The sequence below is a fragment of the Excalfactoria chinensis genome, chromosome 7 (assembly GCF_039878825.1).
Source record: "Excalfactoria chinensis isolate bCotChi1 chromosome 7, bCotChi1.hap2, whole genome shotgun sequence".
Taxonomy (NCBI): Eukaryota; Metazoa; Chordata; class Aves; order Galliformes; family Phasianidae; genus Excalfactoria; species Excalfactoria chinensis.
Window position 1 is genome coordinate 27,535,865 of NC_092831.1, and position 25,086 is coordinate 27,560,950.

Consider the following 25,086-nt stretch of genomic DNA (forward strand, 5'->3'; position numbering starts at 1 on the left):
TCCCCGAATTAAGAGTTTGTCTCAACCGGTACTATCGCTCTGCAGAATTCAATACATTTTAATTATGAGGACGAGGGAGAGTTTAGCCTACCTAATTTATGACAAAATATCACATTCCCCATTTAATTAGGATAATTTAAAAGGTTCATATTTAAACGCTCTTCCATGGTAAGAGAGAAACAAATGTTACACTAACTAGATTATTCCCTATAAATTGAGTTACGCATTGTTCCATACAGAGATGCAGGAGGAACAGAACCAGAAGGTTGGGGTGGTTATTGGGCAGCATATTTTCATGTCCTGCAGATGGCTACAGCAGAAGCACTCATATGCTTTGTATGGCACAGCAGCATCTCCTGTCAGTGCAGAGATGACAGAACTAATTACATCCACTGAAAGCTTCCCAAGGTCAAGGGTTGCTCTGACTATGGCTTGGCATTATAAATGCTTTAAACAACAGGAGCCAGAGATACCCTCCCCTTTTACCACCTCACCTTTATTGCCATGTGTGTCCAACCTCCTGCTAGCGGCTGTTGGCATCTCAGCTGGAATGCAGGCAGTAGGTGAGCATCAATCCTCTGATACTGCACACACTGCATCTGTGGGGTTTGGTACTACCATCCAACTCCTTCCCTGCTTTTATGAATCACCATAATCCTACGGATACAGAGGTGATAAGCTCCCAGGCAAACTCTGATGCAAACAGAGAAAACCAATACACAATTATGCTTTTAAGCCCAGCATCCAGTCCAGCAAAGCCCAACAACCTGTAAGCCCAAGAAGACATCCTGCTCTGCTCATTGCCAAGAGCCCCTTCAGATCACAGCATCTTTCCTGCTTGTCTCCATTCTATGCCTTTCAGAAAGCTGATTTTGACTGTTTCAAATGGAGCACACAGTTCTTCTCAAAGCTTCCCAGTGCTTGCTTCACTGATATAAAGAATACATCTTCATTTCCCAATGTTCTTGGGCCCTTACTAGGAAAGCAAAAAGTTACAGCACTGAGGTATCTTCCCTCTCTTGCATTCTTTTTTCTTGTGCAGATCTCAGAAGTTGTGCCTCATACTGTCTTTTATAGCTTCATGTGTCTCTTTATTAACTTACTTTAAGACACTAAAGCAGAATAAAATGATTTGACAGCTCACAGATTAGCAGATGGCCTTTTCTTGCTCTGAACAGCACCTCTTTCATCAGTCATTGTCATCCTCCACAAGATTAATAAGAAGAAGACACATATAAGGCAGAACCTGTCAAAAGCAGATGAGAATGGTACAAAGGATACTAATTGTAACTTCTTTTTTAATCTATATTGATCTCAACAGCCGTAGATATTAAAAAATAAATATCTATAAAAATAAATCCCATAGTGTTTTCACCCTCTTTTTGCAAAGAAGAAAAGGATACAAAAAAATAAATTCAACCAGCACTTGGTATTGGCACGAGGTAAGTTTGGGGATGACTTCCTGGCCCACCTGAGAACGATAGAAACTATTATTGTATCAACTCGCATCAGACACAGCAAAACCGGAACAGTTTTCTTCAACAGGGGAAGCAGAGGAGACACAAAAGGAGGTAGAGGAAAGGACAGCTGGGGCAGCGTACGTACCGGTGGGTTTGCTCAGGAATGCAAGGACGTACATGACATCCGCTGTGGCAAAGTGGAGAAAGGACTGGCGTTCAGCATCAGCAGCAAAATGTTAACACTACTGCATAACCAGAGTACTCAGTATATGGAATACATTTAGCTCATGTGTTTCTCTTCCAAATTCATTCTAATTACATGAGGATCTATGGACACCAAAGAAGCTGTGGTTTAAGTACCAGCAGCTGCTTCAGTGAATAGCAGGAGCATACAGACAAATGTATATAGAGTGCAATGCTTAAAGAACTAATGACAACAACCAACCTTATTTTTTAATAAAGGGAAGAACTCAAGAATGAGTGGACATGACAATCTGGGGCATTTATTTCATTTTCAGCTCTTCAGAAAAGTAACAAAATCAAAGTAGAAGAGAATAAAGACACATTTTAAGTTATCACTTTGTTCACTACTGGAGGTAAAAGCAGGGTGGGAAATGTGCAACAACATCAATTATTAATGAAATTTTTGCCACTGGAGAAAGAAAGTGCAGTATGCATTTACAAAGCACTGCTTCATTAACTACCATTAGTCATTCATTTCACAACTGAATGGGCGAACGCTTGATAGCTCTGGGCTCTCCTGGACTGCTGTTTGGTTTTGTTTTTTCTTTAATAACATCTCTACTCTAGAAGTGCAAAGTTCTCTCTCTCCCTCTGCATAGCAGTCAGGATTGCATTCAGCACAACAGTTAGTTATGATGAGATGTCTGAGATCAGAGAACTTGGAATATCAGCCAGGCCAGAAAGAAATCCACATTTAGCTCAAAATTTGGTCTTGGCACTTAGCATCTGTTGTTCAGGGATTCCTCTGACACCCACAGGTATCACAATTTGTCCTCTCCTTTGCACCTTCCAATAACAGCTCTCATCAGTTTTGATTTCCTTCCTGAAATGTTATCTCATTAGTTCAACTTCTAATCTTTCCAACTTCAGGGCAGCCCTCCTATACTGTGTTATGGGGGAAAAAACGTGTGGTCCCCAGCTGGAAAATATTTAGAGGTAGGCAAAGAGACTGCCGTATACATATACAGGATACAGCATTGTTAGACACAGAGCTGCAGAACTCTTCTGTGCAATCAGTAAGTGAAGACACGCTGCAGGTGACAGAACAAGTGTCTGCTCTGCAGACAGGATTTGCAGGCATTACTAGAGCTGAAAAAGCAGGAGAAAAGCCTGGAGTGAAAGTGAAAAGGTCACTTAATTGGGTGGCGTAAGGTAGTGACACGCTTTCACCTTGTTCTGAAAGGATTCAATCTTAATGCCCACAATCCCAGCGCAAAACACTGGACAGCAGTACAAAGAAGTCTTCAGGGAATTCCCCATTTCTGAAGCCAAACAAAAAGCTGAAAGAGAACCCTTACAAAGCAGTGACAACTGCTTGAATTCAGACTGATAAACCTGATTTTTTTAAAAACAGAAGATTTTAAAAAGAGAACACAGAGAGATTCTTCATTACCCATCAGATCTGCAGGCTGTAGAAGAGGATGCTTAGCCAGGGTTTAAAAAAAGAAAAAAAGTAGAAAGTAGGTGCCTCATGCCCCTGTGCTATTGCAAGGAATTATTAGGAGTTCATCATCTTTTGTCTTTTAAGAGGTTCTATCATACCCATCACCCTCGACAGTTCTGTACTGTGAGAGTTGTCCATGGCATCATTGGGTAGATCATGCAGGAAGATGCCCGATCATTACGTTAAGCTGTAAAATCCTCAACAGTCAGCAACAGAAAGAAGAAGCTACACATCTTTCTATGGGAATTCAGGGCCAAATACCAACAGTCCAGTGTGAGAACATCTGGGCATACGGATCCAAAAACATCTAAGGAAGAACAGGTTAGTTATCAAAAGAGCTACTCCTATGGAGGAACATTCCTATCTTTCATCTCTCTGCTATGGTAGCATCTGGATCTATTAAGTAATATTTCTTCCTAAGTGGAAATGGAGATAAGTTAGTGGAAAGGCTGGAGAGAACAGTGCTTTCCAATGAACTATCAAGAGCACTCGCTTGGAGTTAGTTTGCTTAAGCTGGAAAGACAAACAGTGCAGACGCTATAAAACGCATGGCAAGACTGTCAGATGGATGATCCGAGATCTCCTCTTTTGCGTTGCCAGAAGCAGCTAAGATTGCAGGTTGGACATAGATCTTCTATGCAGCATCTCCTTTGTCAAATTGTCTGTAGTGGAAGAGACTCTTGGAGTCCAATTTCCCAGAGTATTTGATAGCTTCAGCAAAAAGCTTTGTCACCTGTCAATACAAAGCAGATGAGGACTGAGCATTGCAAAGCCTTCTGCAGAAGACTGAGCGAGCAGGCTCCACACTTCCATGCTCACACTGATACAGTTACGTAATAGATCCAGTTCCCAGGTCCATCCAAATTAAAACCAATTTCAACCTGGCTTCAAATAAGTGTTGGCTCCAGTCCCCTGAAGAGTACCTGTCCATCTGGATTGATGTATTGCTGCCAGACTTCCTTGGCAAGACAGTCCTATCCTGTGAGAACACTTCTTTCCCTCTACTGCCCAGACCTTTAAGAGAACGTGGGGTTGTCTTTCTCAGAGGATCAAACTCTGCAGTTAAAATGGTTCACCTCAATTAAGCAGGTATAGTAATAAATTTTCGATGGGACTCCTTTTCTGGTTTCACAAGTAGGCAGAGGACGTTCTTCAATTTCCCATTCCTGTTAATCATGTTTGGCATTATCCTGTTTACAAACATGGATCTTAGCACACCCTCAGCTCATTCCAAACACAGAAGATATTGCACAGCTGGACACCAGCTCTAGTCACCGAGTTCCACACTGGCATCCACTGAAATCCACAGGAATTTGGCTGCAGTGTTTAATGAGAACCAGTTGAGTCCCTTTCGTGGCAGGTGAAGCCCCTTCAAAGGAAGTCAAGGTAATACTGGCAGCAGGAGACCCAGTTTGCACTACCAAATATCACATTCCCTATCAGTATGTGAAAGGTGCTTTACAGGAGCTCCAAACACATCATAACTTCCAACTGGGGGCTACAATAGACCTAAATGCTCAGGTAGGAGTTCCACTTGGATGGTACTGTGGACCAGGATTGTCGCAATGATCATTCAGAAAAGCCCAAAAATCCTGTTTCATGAACTAAATACTGGAAAAAAGAACACCAAAAATCCTTCCCACACATGACTTAAAGATGTTGTGGGGAATTCTGCACAAGGAATTTGTTCTGAATCGAAAATGATACAATGACAACCTCAACTGCATTACAGGACCCAAGGTTTTTTCATCTATATTTCACTGCAAGCAACATTATTTTTAATAGTAGCAAAAGGAAAATACATTCTAACATTCATACATTGCCATGATTTTCTGTCACATTATGATTTTTCAGAAATAATGAGGGTCCAAACACACCAGAATCTAGTGATTGAAAGTGGTTGAAAGCTCTAGAGGCTTCTATGATCAAGAGGAGAAACTAAAACATGGAAGTACCTGGAAATTAGTGAGCAGAGCAATCCCACTGTCAATAGCCATTCTCCGGATCACATAATTATCATGGACAAACTTGGTGTTGCTGTTAGGCAGGTTAATCACCAGATCTATTTTCCCATCCCTTATCAGCCTGAAGAAACAATGCACAAGACAGTACCACAGTGTATCTTGCTTAATGAAAATTTAAGCTAAATAGCACAGGCATGCAAGTAAACAACACCGAGAACTCCCATTTGTGTTTAGTCTTTGATGCTAAGTCATACATCCCAGGAGGGGAGGGTTAAGGCATCAAGGTAGGACAGAGCAATCTGGGCTTTATTTCTGTTCCACTCAGTGATACAAAACAAATATTCAGCCTTCACACAGTTCAGCACAACTCTTAAAGGTAGATGGACTGTCATCGAGATCTTGCATACTCTCCCATGAAAATGTAATGTGGAGCAATACACCCATGATGTAACAAAGAGAACTGTTAATGAGATCATAGAATATCTTGGTTTTGAAGGGACCCCAGGGATGATCGTGCTCTTTCTGCTGTCATAATATCAGGCTGAATAAAATAAAACTTCGGAAGTCCCATTAAATCACTAACTTTGATCCCAACTGGACCAGAAATTCGCATTCACCACCCTGGATGTTAACACAGTTTGGACAAGGTGAGTATTGCTCTTACCTCCTGACTGAAGGGAGGCTGGGACTCAGGCTTTCCTGTGACGGCCATGCTACAGGATTTGCAGGGATACCATTTGCATAGAGCCAGTCAGAGGTTGCTTCAGTAGCATAAAGCTGTTAGGGGAAAAGAAAATATTACCATGTGCCTCATAATACAGAAACTTTTCATTTAACTCATGTGGGTCTGACCCTACGCTCAAGTCTGGTTGCCAGAGCTGATTTTGAAGGGCTTTTTCCATCACAGGGGCTTTTCCCCATAAAAACAGACACAAATAAAACAGCATGACTTTCCCAAATTTCTGTTATCTCTTGCCTGCTGATTGATGACAGTGAACGACAGTAACGCATCCAGAAACAGGTTATTGGATTAGAAAAACCTAAGCTCCTCTGATTTTCAACAGAACTTACATTCAATTAAATAAATAAAAAATTCTTAAGTGATTATTTATTTTCTGCCTAGCACTACATTTTGAAAGACAGACCTATAAATCCACTAATGCCACTGAGCAAAAGAGTATTTAAATACTTAATATTACAAGCTCTCCCCAATCTTCAGTGGCTATGTTGTTAAGTTTCAGTAAGGATGTGGTTTCAAAATTACCCATGAGTTTACAGAAGGGATATCCACACTACACACTTCCTACATCAACAGCTGATTAGAATCACTGATGATGCAGTACCTTCTCTACACAACAGGCTTCCCTTCTCTGTCATTTTTTGTTTCTTGGAGAACTTAGATTTATAGTGTGACATCCTGGCTGCTGGCCAATAGCAGAGCCACGGTCGCTCTTGCCAAGACTTGTGACTTAGTCCTGCTTGTTCAATTAATCAGAAACACTTTTAGTTGGGTGATACCTGCTGGCTCTACTGACCACTTGGACAAAAAAAAAATCCCTGTTGTACTTGGAAAAAGCTCCTTTCCTCTGTCCCCAGATAAATTCCAAAGTTCATCAATCCTACAGCAGGCTTGAGTACATTTTTGATTTTAAAAACTCTAGCTTTAAATACCTGAAATTGCTTACCTTGAAGCCTTCCCCATGGAGTAGTTCTGCTACAGTGAGGAATCTGGGGCGGAAGGATTTCTGAAAAAGGAAACATATTGCACAAACAGTCAAAGGTAGGATTAGAAACAGGGCTTCGTTTACTAGCACAGAGCTCTTCCAGACTCTGCACACAGACAAAAACGCCTTGCTGTGCATAACATGCACAAACACATGTCTGAATGTGCATGTACAGTGCCATCCTGAGAAAACAGTCTGCATCTTGAAGTCCAAAGTTACTCCCAGTTGAGACATACAGACATACACCAGAGTAAGTGTTCCCAAATTGATTTCTGTATCAACAAAGGAACAGCCCTGCATATTAAATATTAGGGCGATTGCCTTCCCAAATACACCAACTAGAGCCTCTTCTACTCCTAATCAAACATCTGTTCCGACATTATTCAAATATTTTGCCTTCTTTGCTGACAAATGACAAACGTGAACAGGCTTTGGGCAATCTGTAGTTGCTCTGTTTGCAGATTGCTGTGATGAAGAGCCTGTGTAGTTCACTTCTAACTCCTGTGGCCACATAGAAGGAAAAAACAAACAAACCAACCACTCAGGAGACTGGGACCCTCTTTTCCCACAAGGAGCTGAACGCCCAACTACTTGGGGCATATGAAAGACTCATGACACATATCCACATCTATCAGAAGACACCAAGATAAGATGATCTCCTGTAAATGTCTGCATTTGAACAAACCACTATTGAGCAGCAAGTGGAAAAAAATCGAGCTCAGCATAACTTTCTTCTGGATGTCAAAGGTCCAGCAACAAAAAGATCAGAAGGACCGTATGCCCTTCTCACCAATGAGGCAGGCTGATTCTTGCTTACAGATCTAACCTGCTTTTGCCATTTTGCAAGTAAGATTATAGCAAGCTCCCTTCTCAATCTACTGATGGCTTAACCTTTATGGGCAAGTACAATATTCTGAAAGGTGAACTATTTCCTATGAAGAAGTCAATGGGGTTTTCTTACTTCTTCTTTTTTTGAAAGAACCTCATTCTGTTCTCTACACTAACTGGAAAATATAAATATAGAGTGTGACAGGGTTGGCAGCTTCCCCGTCAGAGAAAAACGTTCTGCCTTCTGGTGGTCAGGGGGGCTGGCTTTCACAACAGCATTATAAACTTCCACCAAACATGTACTGAACACTTGTGACACATAAAACAGCCTCACCATGAAAAGAAATTACAGCTGTCAGCTTGCATCCGAGCAACCTCAGATTTACAAGCTGACTGAAAGAACCTGTGCAAGAAACCATTAGTTACTAAAGGTGAAAAGTACAAGCAGATTTATTTAGTGGAAGATATTTATTGTGGGAGAATTGTATTCTCTTTCAGTTACAGCAAAAGTTCTATTTCTCATAATCTCTCTCTCTCATGTTTGCTGGTATGCCACACTATTTATAGAGGGCTATATTCCCAGTTCTTCCACTCCCACTCCCACCAGTTCTCATCGAGGCCAGGCACAAAATGAAGCCAGCCCAACTCCTGGCCTCATCTTGAATTCTGTATCCAAATGCACCGTGGAGCCTGCAGAACTTTCTGCACATAGGGAACCAAGGGAGAAGGTTACCTTGAAACAACAGACTCAGAGAGCTGGGATTTAAAAATAAAATACTCCATTAGTGCTTTCCGCATCTCGTGGTCACCAGCACAGATGCAAGACAGATGCACACCCTCCCAGAGATATCACTGAATAGCCCAATCAGGAAAGAAAATAAAAAGAGCTTTTCAACTCCTCTTGCATAAAATATAAATTATTTAATGGCAGAGTCAGGGTTTCAGCATCACAGATTTCTCCAAATGATGAAAAGAAAAGAGGTCAGATTAACAGCTTGTTCAAACTGGCAGAGACTCTTTTTCCTAACAATCTAGCCATGATCCATTTAACCTGGGATGGCAATAAGTCTTTAGGATTCTGGGGAATCTTGACCTTAGCTGTCTCAGCACTGCTTACAACTGAGGAACAACCAAAGGGCACCCAGTCCATGCCGGTTGCCCAGCCCACCTTGTTCTGTCCAGCAAAGCTTGCTTAACCAACCTTGAGGAGGAATACACTACCAGCAACATTTTGGAGTGGCTGCTAGGATAGGGTTAACACAGAAGCTGCTAACAAAGCACAATATCATGGAAGGTTCTCAGAAAAGTTGGGTTCATACTGGGGACTGCTTGGCCTGTGTACATGCAGGGACAGGCTCTTGTTACTTATAAAAGGGCTGGGTTTTTGAGCTTTTGGGGTTGCTTTATCTTATTTCTCTTTTTCTTCTTAAGACCTGTGTACCAAGAACACTGGGCTTTGTTTAACACATACTGACACAGAAGCTACATAAATGCTTTCTACAGCAAAAATTACCCTCTACTCTCTGTTTCCTTGAAGCTCCTCCAAAGAAAAAAAGTTTGGACAGTTCCTAAGTTTAGACACTGGATTCTTCTTATTCTTGTTCTCCTGGCTTCTCTTAGTACCGCAGTGATCAGATACACAGGTATCAACTGCCCAGATTCTCCTGCACTGATTTTAAACTAGGCAGCAAGCAAGGACTTTCCTGCTAATGTGAGGTAGCTTGGAAAAACAGTTTCAATCCATACATATTTGTGGGTGTTTGTGTGCGTACATGTGTCTATATAAAGAAGAATAAAAATCAACAAAGAACAACTGGAGTTGTGATCTATGTTAGCAGAAATTCTATTCCTTCTTGGAATCTTTTCTTTACATCCCCTGATGGCTCAGACAGTCCAACATATTTTTCACACCTCCACTCAAATATACTCCCATCGTGACTCCAGAGCGGAAAGGCACACGACAATGGTACACCTGGTGGATGTCTAGTGGTCTAAAAGTGTTACAGCTACACAATACACTAACAGCAGCACACTCCTCATGTGGTTGGGTGGCACTACAGCTCTGCCTGGAATTAAATCTTGTGCAGCTTAGTGGTGTGAAATACATCTGTCTCAGATGGCGGAATAAATTGGTTTCAGTGAACCGATCATATCAGTCACCTACAGGCACCAATCTCTGCAGCAAGGTGGCTTCTAACTCTCTTATTCCAGCCCTAAGCTTGTAACAATCCCTCAGCAAATTTCTGCAGCTCCCTGTAAAATAACCAGGGTCCATATGTAAAAGCACTGTGCCAACTCCAGTAAGGATCTCTCCACTGTGTTTGTTACTTGCCATTTCATTGTTCTTCCAGATGGATTGCAGAAAAATACATTTAAGCCATAAAGATGTGTGGACGAAAAAAAAGGCAACACTTACCAACTTCCTCTGCATCAGTCTTTCATTAGCTTTGATTTTTAAGACTTACCTGGATTCCAATCAAAATTCCTTGCTTAGGAAAAGTAAACCCAGTGGCAAGCATGGCTTTCTGGAAGGCAGAGTACACATCCTCTCCAAAGCATGCAACCTAGGAAAGGCACAAAGAAGACAGCATGAGGGGCCAAGACAAAAACAACCCAGAACGCTGTTTCAAAGGCAAAGAGGGATAATAATATTGAAACGTGCTCCTTTGACTTCTTCATGCAGAATCAGACTGTTATTGCATGGAGTCTGCAGGCACATAAAAAAAAATAAAATCAAAATATCACTGCAGGCAAATCTCACAATGTTAATGAAGCAATAATGTAGGAATAGGCAACGCTTTAGTTTCAAACAGCACACCAAGGAATAACAGCAATTGATTTTGCTGAGTTATGTGAAAGTTGCACACACTTTCTGCTCCAGTGTTTGCAAGTGCACTGCAAAATGTTTAACACTGTGTAATGCTTAAATACCTGCGAGTGTTCCGCATGCAGGCATGCTTGTGTGTGTGGACACGGCAAACTGCTGACTGCATCTGTGCCATCACACGCTTCTGCTGATGGAAAACCATGTGCTTTTCCATTAGTTTACACAGATGCATGGAATTCCAGCAAAAAGTCAGTAGGCACTTACCAACTGGAATGATTTTGTTGCTTTCTTAAGGATTTATCTTAGACAAATAAGATCTTGGTATTAAAAACCACGTAGCAGTTCTCCATCACTCAGAACTGCCTGTGGATCTCAGCTGCTTACAGACTGTCAGATGACAATGACATTGTTCAAGAATCAAACCGCATCCCTCGCCCAAATTTGGAATTCTGAAGATAAAGGAATGCAGGAGTTTTTGTGCAAGTAAGCAAAGAAACAACTGAACAGCCCTTGCTTTTTCTGGCTGACTCCACACTTGAAAACCAGAGCAAAGCAGAAACTGCCAACAGATTTTTCCCTTTGAAATAACAAATCTACACAATTATACAGATGGGATAAAAGGGCTGATAGAGGATTGCTCTCCTGTTTCCCTCTCATGGTCCTTCCCATCACAGAGTGAACACATTTATGGTCTCACAGTTTCCATGGTGAACAGAAAGCAATATTTCATCATGGAAGAAGAACAAACCGTGATATGCCAGAAGTGGGAAAAAAAATAAGAACTGCACAAACAAAAATCCCACAGGGGACTGGAAAAATACTGGTGACAACTTGTTGCTTAGCTTTTCTTCAACAACTCATCCTTGAGCCTTCAAGTCAGCTTTGCAGTGCAGGTTTTCTGAGAAGAGATGCACATCTCTTTGTAGGTGATGGATAATCCTATCCTGTAGGCTTGGCCAGGGATTGCAACATGCCAGGGGAAGTTTCCCACTGCCACACAGTCACAGTGTGTGCCTGAATCACCCACAATACCCAAAGGAACCTCCAGCACCACACCTGCTAGTGTTGTGGGAACAGACTCCTGGTAAATGCAGCTCTGCCAGACAGATATGACAAATTCAATCCCAAATCAAGCCCTGTGTGCTGAAAATGTCTTTGAGGAATAATTGAGCATTTTACCCGAGTTATTATACTTACTTCACTCATAAGAAAGACCTTCATAACTGTCACATTTTATGGCATTTGTGAATATGGATCTTTCCAATGCATAAAAGTTAATAGTCCCTCCCTTATGATCAAAGTAATCTCTGACTCCATATAAAGCTAAAAAAGATAATTCTTGCCCTTAGGTACATTTTTCATTCCACTGTTTTTTTGGAGGGTGCGTAGCAGAAATGTCCTCCATGTAGTCAGTTTTGTTCTGAAAATAAGGAAATCACTGGGCTTTTTTCTGTATACTAACCTATACTGACAGGAAATCTTCCACAATACTGATTTCCCATGCATTAAAAAGAGTGAAACACAGTAATCCTGGAGATACGTAAGAGAGCTAAGGTTGTTCTAAAATTATAAGTCTAATGATTTTTCTTACAAAAATGGTAAGTTTTTTCCAGAGAAAACAGTGCAAGAAGACATAGAAGAGCTCATATCAAATGAGGCTCTGCCACCTGCCTAGCTGTGATGGAGCAGAGTCAAGCCTAATGTCATTTCCTCACAAATTAATCACTTCCCAAGTTGGCTTTCCAGACTGGAATATGTCTCTAGCTACTGCTATCTCTTATAGAAGTAGCAGAGCAAGCAAGTTTAAAGATAGCTTGAATGTATCTACAGAAACTATTGACAAATCAGCAAGAACTCAAACAAGCCTCTTTGTTCTGCATGCACAGTACTTCTTCAAACGTTGTCTTGAGAAACTATTGAAAAGCAAGAGTTCCCATCAGTGCTAAGTCTGCTCAGGAAGAGGAACGGCTTTGTTCCTTTATGATGTGCCATGCTTTCTCAGATACACTACAGAAACACGTCACAGCCCTGCTGTGTGCAAAGCAGCTCCGTCTCCCTGATACTACAGACAGCCAAAACCACAGTTATCGCATTTCTTGCCTTTTTGCACCTTGGGACATGCTTTGATGGTTACCAGGCAACATCAGAAACGTGGCCACATGTATTTGTTGCCTTTAAGTAACTAGCAGGTTCCAAGACCAAACGCCCATGACTTGGAATCTTCATATTGCTACTCTGGTGTGTACCAGTTGGGGGTTTTTGAAGGCTGTATGCGCTCGTATGTCAGGAAGCTGGTGATTCATAAAACGGACTGACGCATCGAGAACCTCCCAGAACCCAGCAGCTCTCAGACTAACTCATTTCAGGCTGTCACATCAAGCAGGTCCAATGCAGAGCCCACATGCAGGTAAAGAGGGACATCCAGTGGCTGAATCAATCAGGTGTTCCATGACTATGTGTTCTCACAGATAAGAAAGATGTTTTTAATTCTCGAGGACACAGATGCCATCACGACTCAGATTACTTTAAAGGTTTGTGTTTAAAGGTTATTTGCTTAAATAGTAATTAAAATAAAAGATACCTCCCCTGTAGAGGCCATTTCACATCGGAGAACAGGATCGGCATCTCTCAGCCGGGACCAGGAAAACATTGGGGCCTTAAGAGAGAAAGAGGGTGGGGATGGAAAGGAGAATGAATATTTAATAGATTGCTGCAAAACTCCAGTTACACTAAAAGCTAGAGAAAGAGATAAACATGAGTTAATCCACAAGAATCACTGGTCAAGGCTGATAAGCAAAGGAGCACTTGGCAAACAGGCATCCCTAGCATCTTGATGATGGACTGGAAAAAAAATGAGCACACATTTCACCACTAAATCATCCTCTTAACTCTCCCAATCTCGTTCATATCTTGACAGCAGATTTCTAATCTATGGTAGTCCACTATCATTTTTAAGACTTTTTAAAACAGAAAAGTCTACAAAGTGTTTAAATCACGAAACAAGGAGAGATACTATCTAAAGCCAGTCAGTTTTCTGAGCAAACATTTTTGCAGCAGAAATCCTTCATTCGCAGGATGAAACCATTCCCCGGGAACACAGCCTTGTTGGCAGAATGCAGGTGAAACTTGGCAAACCATTTTCAGGTTCTTTTTCCCTTTCTCCCTCAAAAATACACACCACTAATTTTTGTCTAACCCTCATATGAGTGTATTACAACTACTGATTATCTTCATTACTGTTCTGCGGAGTCAGGACATAGCAGTATCATTAACCTCTAAGTTCTTCTTTCTAATTTAACTTCATTAAAAATAAAGAATAAAACAATAAATCCCTGGTAAAGAGCCTGTGACCACATGTGGGAAACATTCCAGAATAATGGTCTACTAATTAATGATTTTTTACAGGTTATTTTAACTATCTTAAACTACTACAGGTATTTACATTAAGACAGCATCGCCGCTGCTTAGAGAAGATTCTGGTTTAGAAACCAAAGATGAAATTCTATGCTTGGAGGTCCTGGAGATAATACTGCAGGCAAGACAGATGCTGTTTCATGGCACCTAACACTGACCAACTAAAATGTGACAGCACAATTTCTCTGCGAGAGGTTTCTCAGTGGATGTCATCTGTCACAGTGACTTTTAGATCAGTTTTGCTTCCTCTGTAAGAGAAAATTTTTACAGTAGCCAACTCTCCTGTCTCATGCCGAGATCTGACAGTCAAGGTGGATTATTTTTAATGCATGTCTTAAGAGGTAACAATCAAGAAAAGTCTTCCAACCAGTCCCCTAAATTTTGTCTGCCATCAATGTGAAAAATCAATCTGAAGGAACAGACTCTGTCTAGTACTGAAGATAAATCTTATGTAAAAACTTTGCCAGTTATGATCTATCCATGATTTAATCTTGGTCAGGATGAACATGTTTCACTCTGAAAAGAAAGACAGCAAGGCAATATTTTGGTCACTAAAACTAAATTGATGGGACTCCAAAATCACAAAGGAGAAGCTACGTTGAGAATGAAAGCAAATTCATATTCTCTTCCTAGAGTACTTCCAAACTGCTGGAGAAACTAAATTCCATTCCCATGCAGATACTCCTACTAATAAAACCATAAAGGGACAGAAAATACGATGCTCAAGTAATGAGAACCAGGTTTAACAGGAATGCTTTTCCAAGTTCAGCATTTCCAAATGCGTTAGCAGGGTTTTCTATCTGACAAACCCACACAGAACACAAGCAGTGCAAAAGGCTTTGTAGCAAAATTTTCAAGAAAAGAGCTGGCTTTTCTGCTCTGTAGCCCACATTCCCAGGAGAGGTGAAACTCTTGACTGTTTATCTAACAACAATCAGCAACAGAAGCCCCGAGTCTAAATAACAGAAACTCATAGAAATAAACGGCACTCAAAAATAATAACAAAAAACCCTCAGACTAGACTTCCAGAAAAACACTCAGCTGTGGTATCAAAAGAAAGCATTAGCTTGCTTCCAGACTGAAGATTTTCTTAGCGGAAAGATGTTATTTCCTATTCTTTCAGTTCTCACTTAATATGGAAGCTATTAAAGCTTCAAAGTTCCTGTACAAGCAATTCTCATTATCAATCATATCCTTGCACTGCTGCTCTAGATTTTTATGAGTCAGAACTTCAATTTTTTTCTTCCACCAAGCATTCAAAACATTTATAGCACATTTTGGTATCTCGAGTGCAGTCTAAATCTAGTAATTCTGAAAAGTAACATCTTGGCCCCACTGAATTCAACAAATCCAAGACTTTAACCCTCCTTTAACCGGTGGAAAAGTAAAACAGGTTCTGTGCATTCAACAAAGGCCCATGTCCCAGTCCTGGAAGAAAAAAATCAGGGGGCACCCAAAACACAAATTTGTACATGTCCACACATAGATCAGACAGCATTACAAAAAGGCTTCAGTATTCAAGAAGAACTTGAGCATTCAGTTCTTCAAGTGCAGATCTCTCAGACAGTTTGGATTCATAATTCACAACGTGTTAAATACAAGGAAAAAAGGGAGATTGTTGCTGTTTAGCACTGGATAATTTCCCTTCGATGCCTCTAAAATACCCAATGCACATTATCATAAAAGAAACTAGAAACGGTCAATGTGGCCAATATGTTAACTGTTCTGCAGGCATCAATGCACTCGTTAACATCTATTAACATGCTAAGTGCTGGCTCTGTTATACTCTTTTTGAAACCATACCTTAATCCCAACGTATTCGGATGGAATAATGGGATGCTCCAGTGTCGGGAGGGATGACTCATTAACCTCATTTCCAGTCATCACTTTTGTGGCCACGTCAATGAAGTCCACACCCAGAGTCTTGGATACAAAAGGAAAGGAACGAGAAGCCCGCAAATTGCACTCTATTACCTGATGGGATTAGGGCGGAGAAATGCTTCAGTCAGTTGCCGTGCAACAAGGAAACAGATTAATTCGTGTCTCTGGCAATCAGTCCTTACTCCTCTTGGCAGAGATGGTCTTCAGATTGCCAAATAAGAGGCAGTGAAGCTGTGTTCAATGTTACAAAGAGCAACGAGGGACGGGAAGCAGGCAATTTGAGATAGAAGACAGCGATATTCTGCACCTGAGTTTCAGCTTTGCTGCCCATAGATCTCACTAGAAATTGTCTTATACTATACCCTTAATGCACAAACAGCATGAGAATTTATGCAGAAGCATTAGGTACAAGTTTTAGAAGCCCTCCTTGTTCCTTTTTCATGGTAATGGCACTTAGCGAATGCCCAGCTAGTTTTACCTCATCTTCATATGGAAGGCATTCGGTGACAAAGGCATGAAATGGGAGTTCTTGCACCTTCCTGAGAAGCAGGCCACCAAACCCATTAGCAAGAAGCTAAGTGTTGTAAGAGAAAACAAAGGGGCAGAAAGGCAAGGCAAGAATAGGTAAATAAAAAGAGAAGGAAAAAGAGGGATTAATCCACAAAAAAAGGCTGAAGGAAAACAAAGAAAGAAGACTCTGTCCTATTCCTCTGAAGAGTTTCTGAATAACTGCGTGAAATAAAAGAAACGTGAGGAACAGTTCAGTATGTTTTCCTCAACAAACTGCCCGAACAGCATCTCCAGTAACATCTCTACCATACTATGTCAGGATTTCCACCCATTCACTGCTTCCTCAATCTTACTCTGCTTTCACTCCTCTTATCTTCCTCCAGGAGGAACAGAAAACAAACTGTCACCTATAAAAGGTCTGATATCTGCCATACTTCTGTTACTGAGAGCTATCAAGACCACACTACTTAGAAAACCATGTTAGCAGCTTATATTAGAAGCTTTATTACTTATATTGTCCTGCTTTCTTTCCAGTAACACGGAAGGCTTATTTTAATAATTGAAACAGCTAAAGACCAGAAGGGATATCTGAGAGCTGAAAGCAATGACATTTAGTTCACAGGATGAGGCACGGGTCTCAGTGCTGTCCACCCTGCTAAACACTGATGATTTTGGGAAGGACAAAAGCCATGGAGAAATTAAGCTACTGCTGACGGACATGCTGTAAGTTAGAAATCCACAGCTGTAACTGCCACATAGCTTTTCTGACAGAGAGAGACTGCAGGAACCATGCACCTAACTATACCCAGCAGAGTACACCTTTGCTTGCCAGTTACCAGCACAGTACTTACCAGCACATTATTGCCTCGTACCAAGAACTGCACGTTGAATGGACCAGAGATGGCAAAGGCATTTGCAATCTTTCTTGTAGCAGATTTTACCTACCAAAGATAATATACACATATATAAACAAAAATCCCACAAAATAGCACCATACCAACAAATCATCTCAAATATGGATTCCTTAGAATATTCTATCTCTCTGCTAGTGCATTGTTTCTCCATATAGCCTCATTTTGGCAATAAAAGTATATTTCAGAAGCAAAGAATATTGTGGTAACCCAGAACCTGAGGCTTCCTTTGACTGCAGAAGTAAAAACACAGTTTTGTGTGTATGTGAAAAGGGGAGCAGGGGAAGAGAGAAAGAATTAAAACCTGTCCCGTCCGTTGCAGCTCCTACGCTGAACACTGCAACTTGTATAACCCTTTGTGAAATAAAGAGTAGTGATGTTTACCTACTTGGTATCACAGGCATCCCAAGAGTCTTTCACCAACAAGCCTGTCCCATCAGTGGGAGATGTGTCAGCAGAAATACTCCTAGCAAAACTGGGAGAAAACTATGGCCCTAATTTTTTGGTCAGCAATAAACCACACACTATTTCAGTACAAGACTTTGAATAGCTTGGCTCCTGAAGATGGCTGCTGCCAGAAACAAGGCACTGGACATCTCTGTAAGCAGAGTTGGGGCACCGACAAGATGACATCGTGAAGGATTGCATATTCATTCAGTACATGCATGTTGACAACTAGCTCCATATTACTAGGCTTATTCTTCAAAGGGGAAAAGAGTAAAATTAAGTGAGGTTCATTCATTCTGATATCCTTTCCAGAAAAGATATACAGCTAAAAAGATCTAATCATTTAAGGACAGGGGAGAAGTGGAAAGTGAACCCTGGCATACACATGGATAGGATGCTCCTCTCCTGCAAAGAAGTTCATCCTAAGAAAAAGAGAAAAGAAACCCAACAAATCTAAAAGTGTGTACTCCTACTGCTTAAATTAATGGAACACAGTTCAGGTGGTCTTATAAATGCAGCAGAGTCACAGGGAGCACACTGATGTCCTGCATTTCCAGAAATCACACTGGCCTTTAAAAAAAACAAACATTGTTGATTTCTCCTGAATTTTCCTTACAAGTTATACCAAGCAAGGAGAAAGTTGAAACAAATAGCTTTTCTCCTTTCTCTTTTCAGAGCACCTACCTTCTCCAGGGCTCCCTGGCTAATAGTCTGTGTGGGTAACATGAGAGTGGCATCTCCAGAGTGCACACCAGCATCTTCCACGTGCTCTGAAACAGCATGTGCAATAACCTGCATGTAATGAGACAGTAATCAGTCACATCGCAGTTTCTCATAAGGGATGTGCCCTCAACTCCCTACCCTTTGCTAGGCACAGGCCAGCAGGCTCTTGAATAGAGCTGTATCCCAAAACAAAAACAGATGGTTCACGAAGGAAATCCCCCAATATTCTTGAGGAAAATACATCTAAACCGAACACAGGGCATATGAAAAAGAGGATTATGTCAGTTTCTTTCATACTGTGCTTCAGCAAATGAAGAATGGTAAATTGTACACAGCTTGGAGATCCTATGACCTCCAGTAACACATACTGATTTAGAAGCTAACAGCTCATTAGACTTTAAACCTCATCTTTAAGCTCTCCTGCCCATCAAGACCAGAAATTTCCCCCCAGATTTGTCTACATTTGCTTACTCTTTTACAGAACTTTAATTGCACAGAAAAACAATAAGGGGAAATTCAAGCCTCGGGGTTTATGCTAAATAAAGTTGCATCAAGGCACGCTATCTTGATACTCAAAAAGACAACGATCTTGTCTGCTGGTTAAAAATGAAGATTGAAAACAGCATTTCTATAAAACGAACAGTTTGTGATTGCTTGTGAAAACTGGAATAGATCAGCAATGAAATGTAAGGTGAAGCTGTAGCAGTAAAAACATGTAATACCATAACACATGCTAGTAATTCTGATGCAAGTCATTTGTGAAGCCAGCAACCTGCAAATCCATAACAATTTTATTCTAAAGGACTCGTCATGTGACTGAGCAATGCTTAAAGCAAAAATAATGCATGTAAACAAATAATTCAGGTGTATACAATAAAGTATAAAGTATTTCAATCGTGATGTTTTTGAACCTCAGACAAATCCCTCTTCTCCCATTTTTCTGCTCTTCTCAGCACCACACAGCAAGTCATTAAAACCAGACATTTTTACAAATCCCATATCTTAGAAAAAGTTTAATAATAAAGGAAAGCTGAAGTTCTTACTCTTCCTGCCTTGGCTACAGCATCCATTTCCACCTCGCGGGCATCTTCAATAAATTTAGTGAGTACCACTGGGTGATCCTGTCATCATGACAAGACAGAATAAGAAAGCTTTTATTTGATAGTATTTGTGGATCATCCAAGCACTCTGCTATTCAGCACAGGAAAAGCTCTGGAAGCGGAGTCTCGCAACACCAATCCATGAATATCCTTATTCCACAGACAAGTGAACTTTGCCAAAGAAATAACTGGAGAAAACATCACATGATTTCCCCAAAGCCACTGAGCCCTCCATAAAGTGTCACTATGAGAGAGAATTTGCAGGCAAAGGGCTTAGGGCTTTTAAGTGACACCACAGATGCAGTGATCTCAGATCTTGCCTTCTTACCTCTAAGATCTTCAATGTGTCCCCTGCTCTGAGTCTCACAGCCATCTCACTGGGCATACTGCTTCTCAGATCAACTGATTCTTGGCATACTTAAGGACAATGCAGAATGGCTGTTTGCTATGGCAGTAAGTCACACGTTTTAGGCAACCAACCCATTCCTTTCTCATTTCCCTGCCTAGTTTCCTAAGTCTCCCAAGGGAGAAGCTGCCACTAATTATAGCTGTCCAGGATCAACCTCCCCTTGACTCTCAGGTTCCCTTGTACACGCAGTTTTCCTCCCTCTTCTTCCCACCCATCTCTGGGATGCCAGCACACACTCGCCCAATGCCTTCTCCTCCCAGCCACCTCCTCTCCAACAGATGGTTAAAAACCTAATCCACATTCTTCCAGACCAGCTTTATGTTTCAACATTTTAACTGTCCCACCCACTATTAACTGCCTGTTATTTATTAGAGAATAAAAGGGAATAAATGACAGCCAGGGCATGCTCAAAAGACTCCTCTTGAAAAAAGATAAAGCAACTTTGAAAGTTACCAGACAATTCCTTACATTTATCAGTGCAAGGGTAAATTCACAGGCAAGGACAATGCCACAGCCTCTGCTGTTTCATAAATTTAGTGGCTCATGTCCTGTAACTTTCTGTTGCGCTGCAGTTTTTCATAAGGAGATGTTAGATATGCACACAACCTTGTTTATTCCAATCTATTGCAAATCTTGCAAGAAGTTTTGAACATTACTACCAACATAAACGCCATAATGAGACAACACCATAATAGCTAAGTGGCTAAAACAACAGAACATGGGTCAGGAGATTTATCTGGAGATGTTTTGTTGGGTGAAGCAGAAATAGGAAAGCCTTTGTAATAGAAAAGTGAAGTCCGTGTCTCATACAGATGCTCATTTTCAGTTGTACACTCACAGTTAATTCGGTAGAATCAACTACAACCCATAACAAGCCTTGATGAAACTAAAAATCTCCGTAACTTAAAAGAAAACAGTACATCTGTTGTTTCAATTTTTGCTAGTTCAGCTTCGGCTATATTAACGCTGTTAGCAAAATAAAAACACCACATGAAGAAAGAAGTCTTCCCTTTGCAGTCTGACCAAACTAGCAAAACTTTAGCATGTAAATTTACCATACATCTCTGCAGGATCAGGGCCAGAGCACCCAAAAAGTAATTGTGTGCCCAAGAAGTACAGCTGCTTGCGTCTGCAGCATTGAGGCAGTATTGGTGTAGTAGAAATGACCATCACACGGACCCAAAGGGAACAGCTCCTCTTTTCCCCAGGATCACATCATGCACTGCAAGCTCCCCAGCCCCCCACAGGGCCTTCTGTACCAGGGCTGAGATTCCCAGCAATGAAAAGCTGCAATGCCCAATTAAAGTCAATCAAGCTGTGACTATTTAAGCTGATGAAGCTCACTTTCCTGGGCCATGGTAGGAAGCTACAGCAACTACGACAGCACTATTCCAAAGAGGGAACATTTGAAACAAATAAAGAAATAAAGCCACCACCAAAAAAAGGGGGAGGGGATCAAAATAAAACAGACAAAACTCAAACTGTTGAAAGGTCAGACTCCAGATATTGTATATTATCATTTCAAGCTCTGCCGTTTCATTTTTTCCTCCCACACTCTCAGCTCTCCGAACATCCCTCATTCAATATAATACCAATGATGAGTATAAAAGAAAATCAGGCTTTGAGTTGTTTACTACGTTCTGAAGCGCTCAGGTCTTTGGGGAATTGCTGAGATTTCCCTTTTCTACATTTCTACGTACTGTCCCAAATCCTTCCTATCGGTAGAAAAGAAAAACACTGAAGAAATCCCCAAATCAGGTTTTGAAGAACTTTTAAAATCAAAATCTTTCATCTTATGCTTCATGTACTCTGAAGGTCAATAACCCCACCTAACTAACAGTAAGCAAGCAGCTGTCCTGCTTCTGTATCAGAAGAAACTCAGTATATTATTTGCACGCTTAAATGTCATAGCAAAAGCTCGCAAAGGTTCCTGGAATCAAGATCTGCCCTTTCGGGAATGAACCGAGGGGTCAAACTCTAATTTCACTGGCTCCTCAGAAACAGATGGAAAACAAAACAGGTAAAAATGACACCGTAGGCACAAAACATAAAAGCAGCAGCAGGGCAAAGACTGATACCTGAGAGACTCTGGTGGCTTCCACTAAGAACTTTTTCATTTCCTCTTCAGAGAATACTACATTCATTGCAGACCCACTGTAGGAATGAAAACACAAAACAATCAGCTTTCCTTGTCACTGCATGAGAGACCTGAGAGCACCAGACACCACAACACAGGGCTGCCAGACCTTTATGTGACAGACCAGCCAAGCAAGATCCTGACTTCAGCCATGTGCTCACTCCCCTCAGCTGAAAGAAAGGCAGCTCTGGTATCTCGCAGACCTCCATTATACTCGTCATAGCTCACGGCATAACACTCTGCTCACAGACAGCCCAACTGCTCTCTGGCAACAGGTAAAGCCAGCATTGCACCAGCCACACTGTTGTGACAGTGTAAACAAAGGTAAAAACAGGCTGCTCTTAGCCAGCTCTTTCCTTAGGCTTTAGGGGAGGGGCAGAGCAGATACAGATGTAGAACCTGAAAGCCACTTCAAAATGCAACTCCTAGTAATATCAGACAGGGGGATTTGGGAGAACGTGGGTCGAGAGTCAGTAATTTCATAAGATGCAACAACGTTCACTTCTACCACTGCTGCCCAGATTCCTCCTCGTTTTGAGAAGCAAACCCACAGAGGCTGTGGAGAACAGTAGAAGAAGAATCTACCCCACCGTAACAGTCACTTTAACCTAAAGTAAATAGACACAAGTACCTACATGCTTCTACTTAACTGGACTACATCTTCAGCTGATGTAAATCAATAGAGTTCAATTAAATCCATGGATCTATGTCAGCTGCACCACTGAGGACATGAACTGGTACACACAGCACATAACCAGGGAGGAAATGCATTTAGTTTTCAGAGGCAACTAGCAAATATTAAAGGCCGTACGTGTTCAAAGGATGAAGTCTAGCCGTGGACCTGCTGCTGTTGTGCAAATAGAGTCCACACAGAATGCTGTGCAAAGGCTTTTCACTTACTATTTTTTCAAGCTTGACATTCTCCAGTTCCATTTTCCTGAAAATTCCCTCATCTGTCCTGAAGTTCCTCTAACCTTGAAATGCCCAAATCACCTTGGAAATACTGCATTACCAAACACTTACATGGAACGGGTTTATACTTCCCATTTATACAAATGGAAACAAGAAGAATGCATCTCATTAATTTAGAACGTGATATCAGGAACACTTTCTAATGTGCCCTCCTGATCAAAGCTCAGGCTTTTAACTTGGATTTGCAACTTTACTGCAAGCTTCAGAAACTAGATGGAAAAATCGCAATCAACACTCTTTACTGAAGGATATTTTCTTGAGGTTGAACATACATGAAATGTTCTCTTTATCTTTTTATTTTGCATTATTTTCACTTTGATATGTTCCTTTTCATGTGAAAAGGATTCTGTCTCCAATTTATTTGCACTTGTAAATTGTGCCCAGCAAACTGCCTCTTTGTGCCTAGTCAGCTCTGAAGAAACTCCTCACAGAGCAGAGCGATCATTCAAAACCTGCGTGAGCACTGATGAAACTTCTTCAAAAAGTCTAGCTGTCGGAAATGTGCAGTTCTGTACAATGTCTATTTAAAGACAAACAGCTGCCGCAGCGTAGGGACATAAAACATGCCCAAAAGCAGAGAAGTATGGCAAATAAGAAGCTAAATTCAAAAAATGTGCTGTCATCTTCTGGTAACAGATGCCAACCTCAATAAATGGCCTCAGCATGTTGCCTTCTGATTTTCCTGGTGGCAAACAATCTTGTGGCTTAATTGTATAAGCAGTAGTTTCAGGAACCTGACAAAATATCCCAGATGGCTTGAGGTTTTTGGCCTTGAGACACGAAAAAGGCAGTTTAGCTGAACAGACATTCTTACGATTACATTCTACCTCTGATCTATGCCTGAGAGATGTAGGGAATCCATTGGATTCCTTTGTAGGTATTGAGCAGTTGTCCCACCTGTTAAAACTGGCAGTTTTAAGCTGCACGCACCTAACAATGTGTTCTCCTTGTGGCCCTAAAATGACTGTCTCCCTTGTCTCAAGAAGGCTTTCTGAGCTCCTGCTCCCCACCCTGGTGAGCCTTACCTTAGGACATAGGAAGGCCTCAGCAAACATGGGTAACTCACAGCGCCTGCAAATTCAACTGCATCTCTCTAAAGACAGGGAAGGAAAACATGCTGTGAACAAGGACATACTTTAGTCATACCAACATTTCCATTCTAACAGCATTTATACTTAAAAACAAAACAGAAAAACAAACAACAGTAGAGTGCTACAGGTGTACTGAACAGAGTACATGACTTCTCTGTTCCAGAGCTTTAATGCTCAGACCTTCCCATAGAGCTTCATCAGGAAAAGCAGAGGCACTGACAGGTCTTAGAAGTTCTTCAACATGAGTAGTAAGAAAAGTAAATTAAAACAGTCAAACGTCTTCAGAATCTTGAAATGTATCAGTAAGTTGGTCCCCATGAGCAGATGTTCATAACGCCCTGTGATGTTTTTGTTTCCCAAGTGCACTTACCAGAGTGCTGACTGCCTTCCAGGGAGCTTGAGCCACGTGCAGCTCATCCAGAACAGCTGAGAAAATGGAGCGATCTTCTGCCCGGTCGATCTGCAAAGGATGCGTGCCAAGGATCTTCACTCCACTCTGGTGTAGTGGCACTGCCAAGTTATTGGGAATCTGCCCACCAACAGAAATAATGCAGCCACTACATCCCTGTTGGCAGAGGGAAAACAGCACAGTTGCATCCACGTTAGCTTAATATTAAAAACTGCTCAAACTAAGGACTCAACATATAGATGATATCATTTTTAGATTGCTATGAGCAGATCATAACTTTTATGATGCAGAGGTACCCAGGTTATAAAGTGTGATTCAGAATGTAGCCTCTTGGAAAAAAAAAAACAACACTGTCCTCCTTGATGTCATCAACAGACAGCAGTAACTTGATATAGAATTCCCCAGGAAACCCAGGAGTCTGCAGTGTTCTCGTATTTTTGATACCAAGCCAAGATTTTACTAATTCTGCCAGAACCACAGACTACTACTTTGTTTCCATGTCCTATTAAGGGGCTACTGCTTTCCCAGTGAGGATAAGCACCAGGCTGACACATGCTCCTTCAATCTGCACGGGAAGGGAGCTGTGCTACAA

General features: G+C 41.3%; 1 protein-coding gene across 1 annotated transcript in view; it reads right to left on the minus strand.

Moving 5' to 3' along the window:
* Positions 1–1,881: 1,881 nt before the first annotated feature.
* Positions 1,882–25,086, minus strand: part of CPS1 (carbamoyl-phosphate synthase 1) — a 97,802-nt gene continuing 74,597 nt past the window's right edge. The window contains exons 27-39 of the mRNA XM_072341850.1: positions 24,456–24,650; positions 24,020–24,087; positions 21,964–22,039; positions 19,420–19,497; positions 18,338–18,445; positions 17,147–17,236; positions 15,708–15,878; positions 13,072–13,146; positions 10,129–10,227; positions 6,797–6,856; positions 5,776–5,888; positions 5,103–5,232; positions 1,882–3,880 (exon numbers count right to left, since the gene is read on the minus strand). Of these exons, the coding sequence (XP_072197951.1) occupies positions 3,782–3,880; positions 5,103–5,232; positions 5,776–5,888; positions 6,797–6,856; positions 10,129–10,227; positions 13,072–13,146; positions 15,708–15,878; positions 17,147–17,236; positions 18,338–18,445; positions 19,420–19,497; positions 21,964–22,039; positions 24,020–24,087; positions 24,456–24,650 (1,362 nt within the window). The 3' untranslated portion in view covers positions 1,882–3,781. The remainder of the gene's footprint in view (positions 3,881–5,102; positions 5,233–5,775; positions 5,889–6,796; positions 6,857–10,128; positions 10,228–13,071; positions 13,147–15,707; positions 15,879–17,146; positions 17,237–18,337; positions 18,446–19,419; positions 19,498–21,963; positions 22,040–24,019; positions 24,088–24,455; positions 24,651–25,086) is intronic.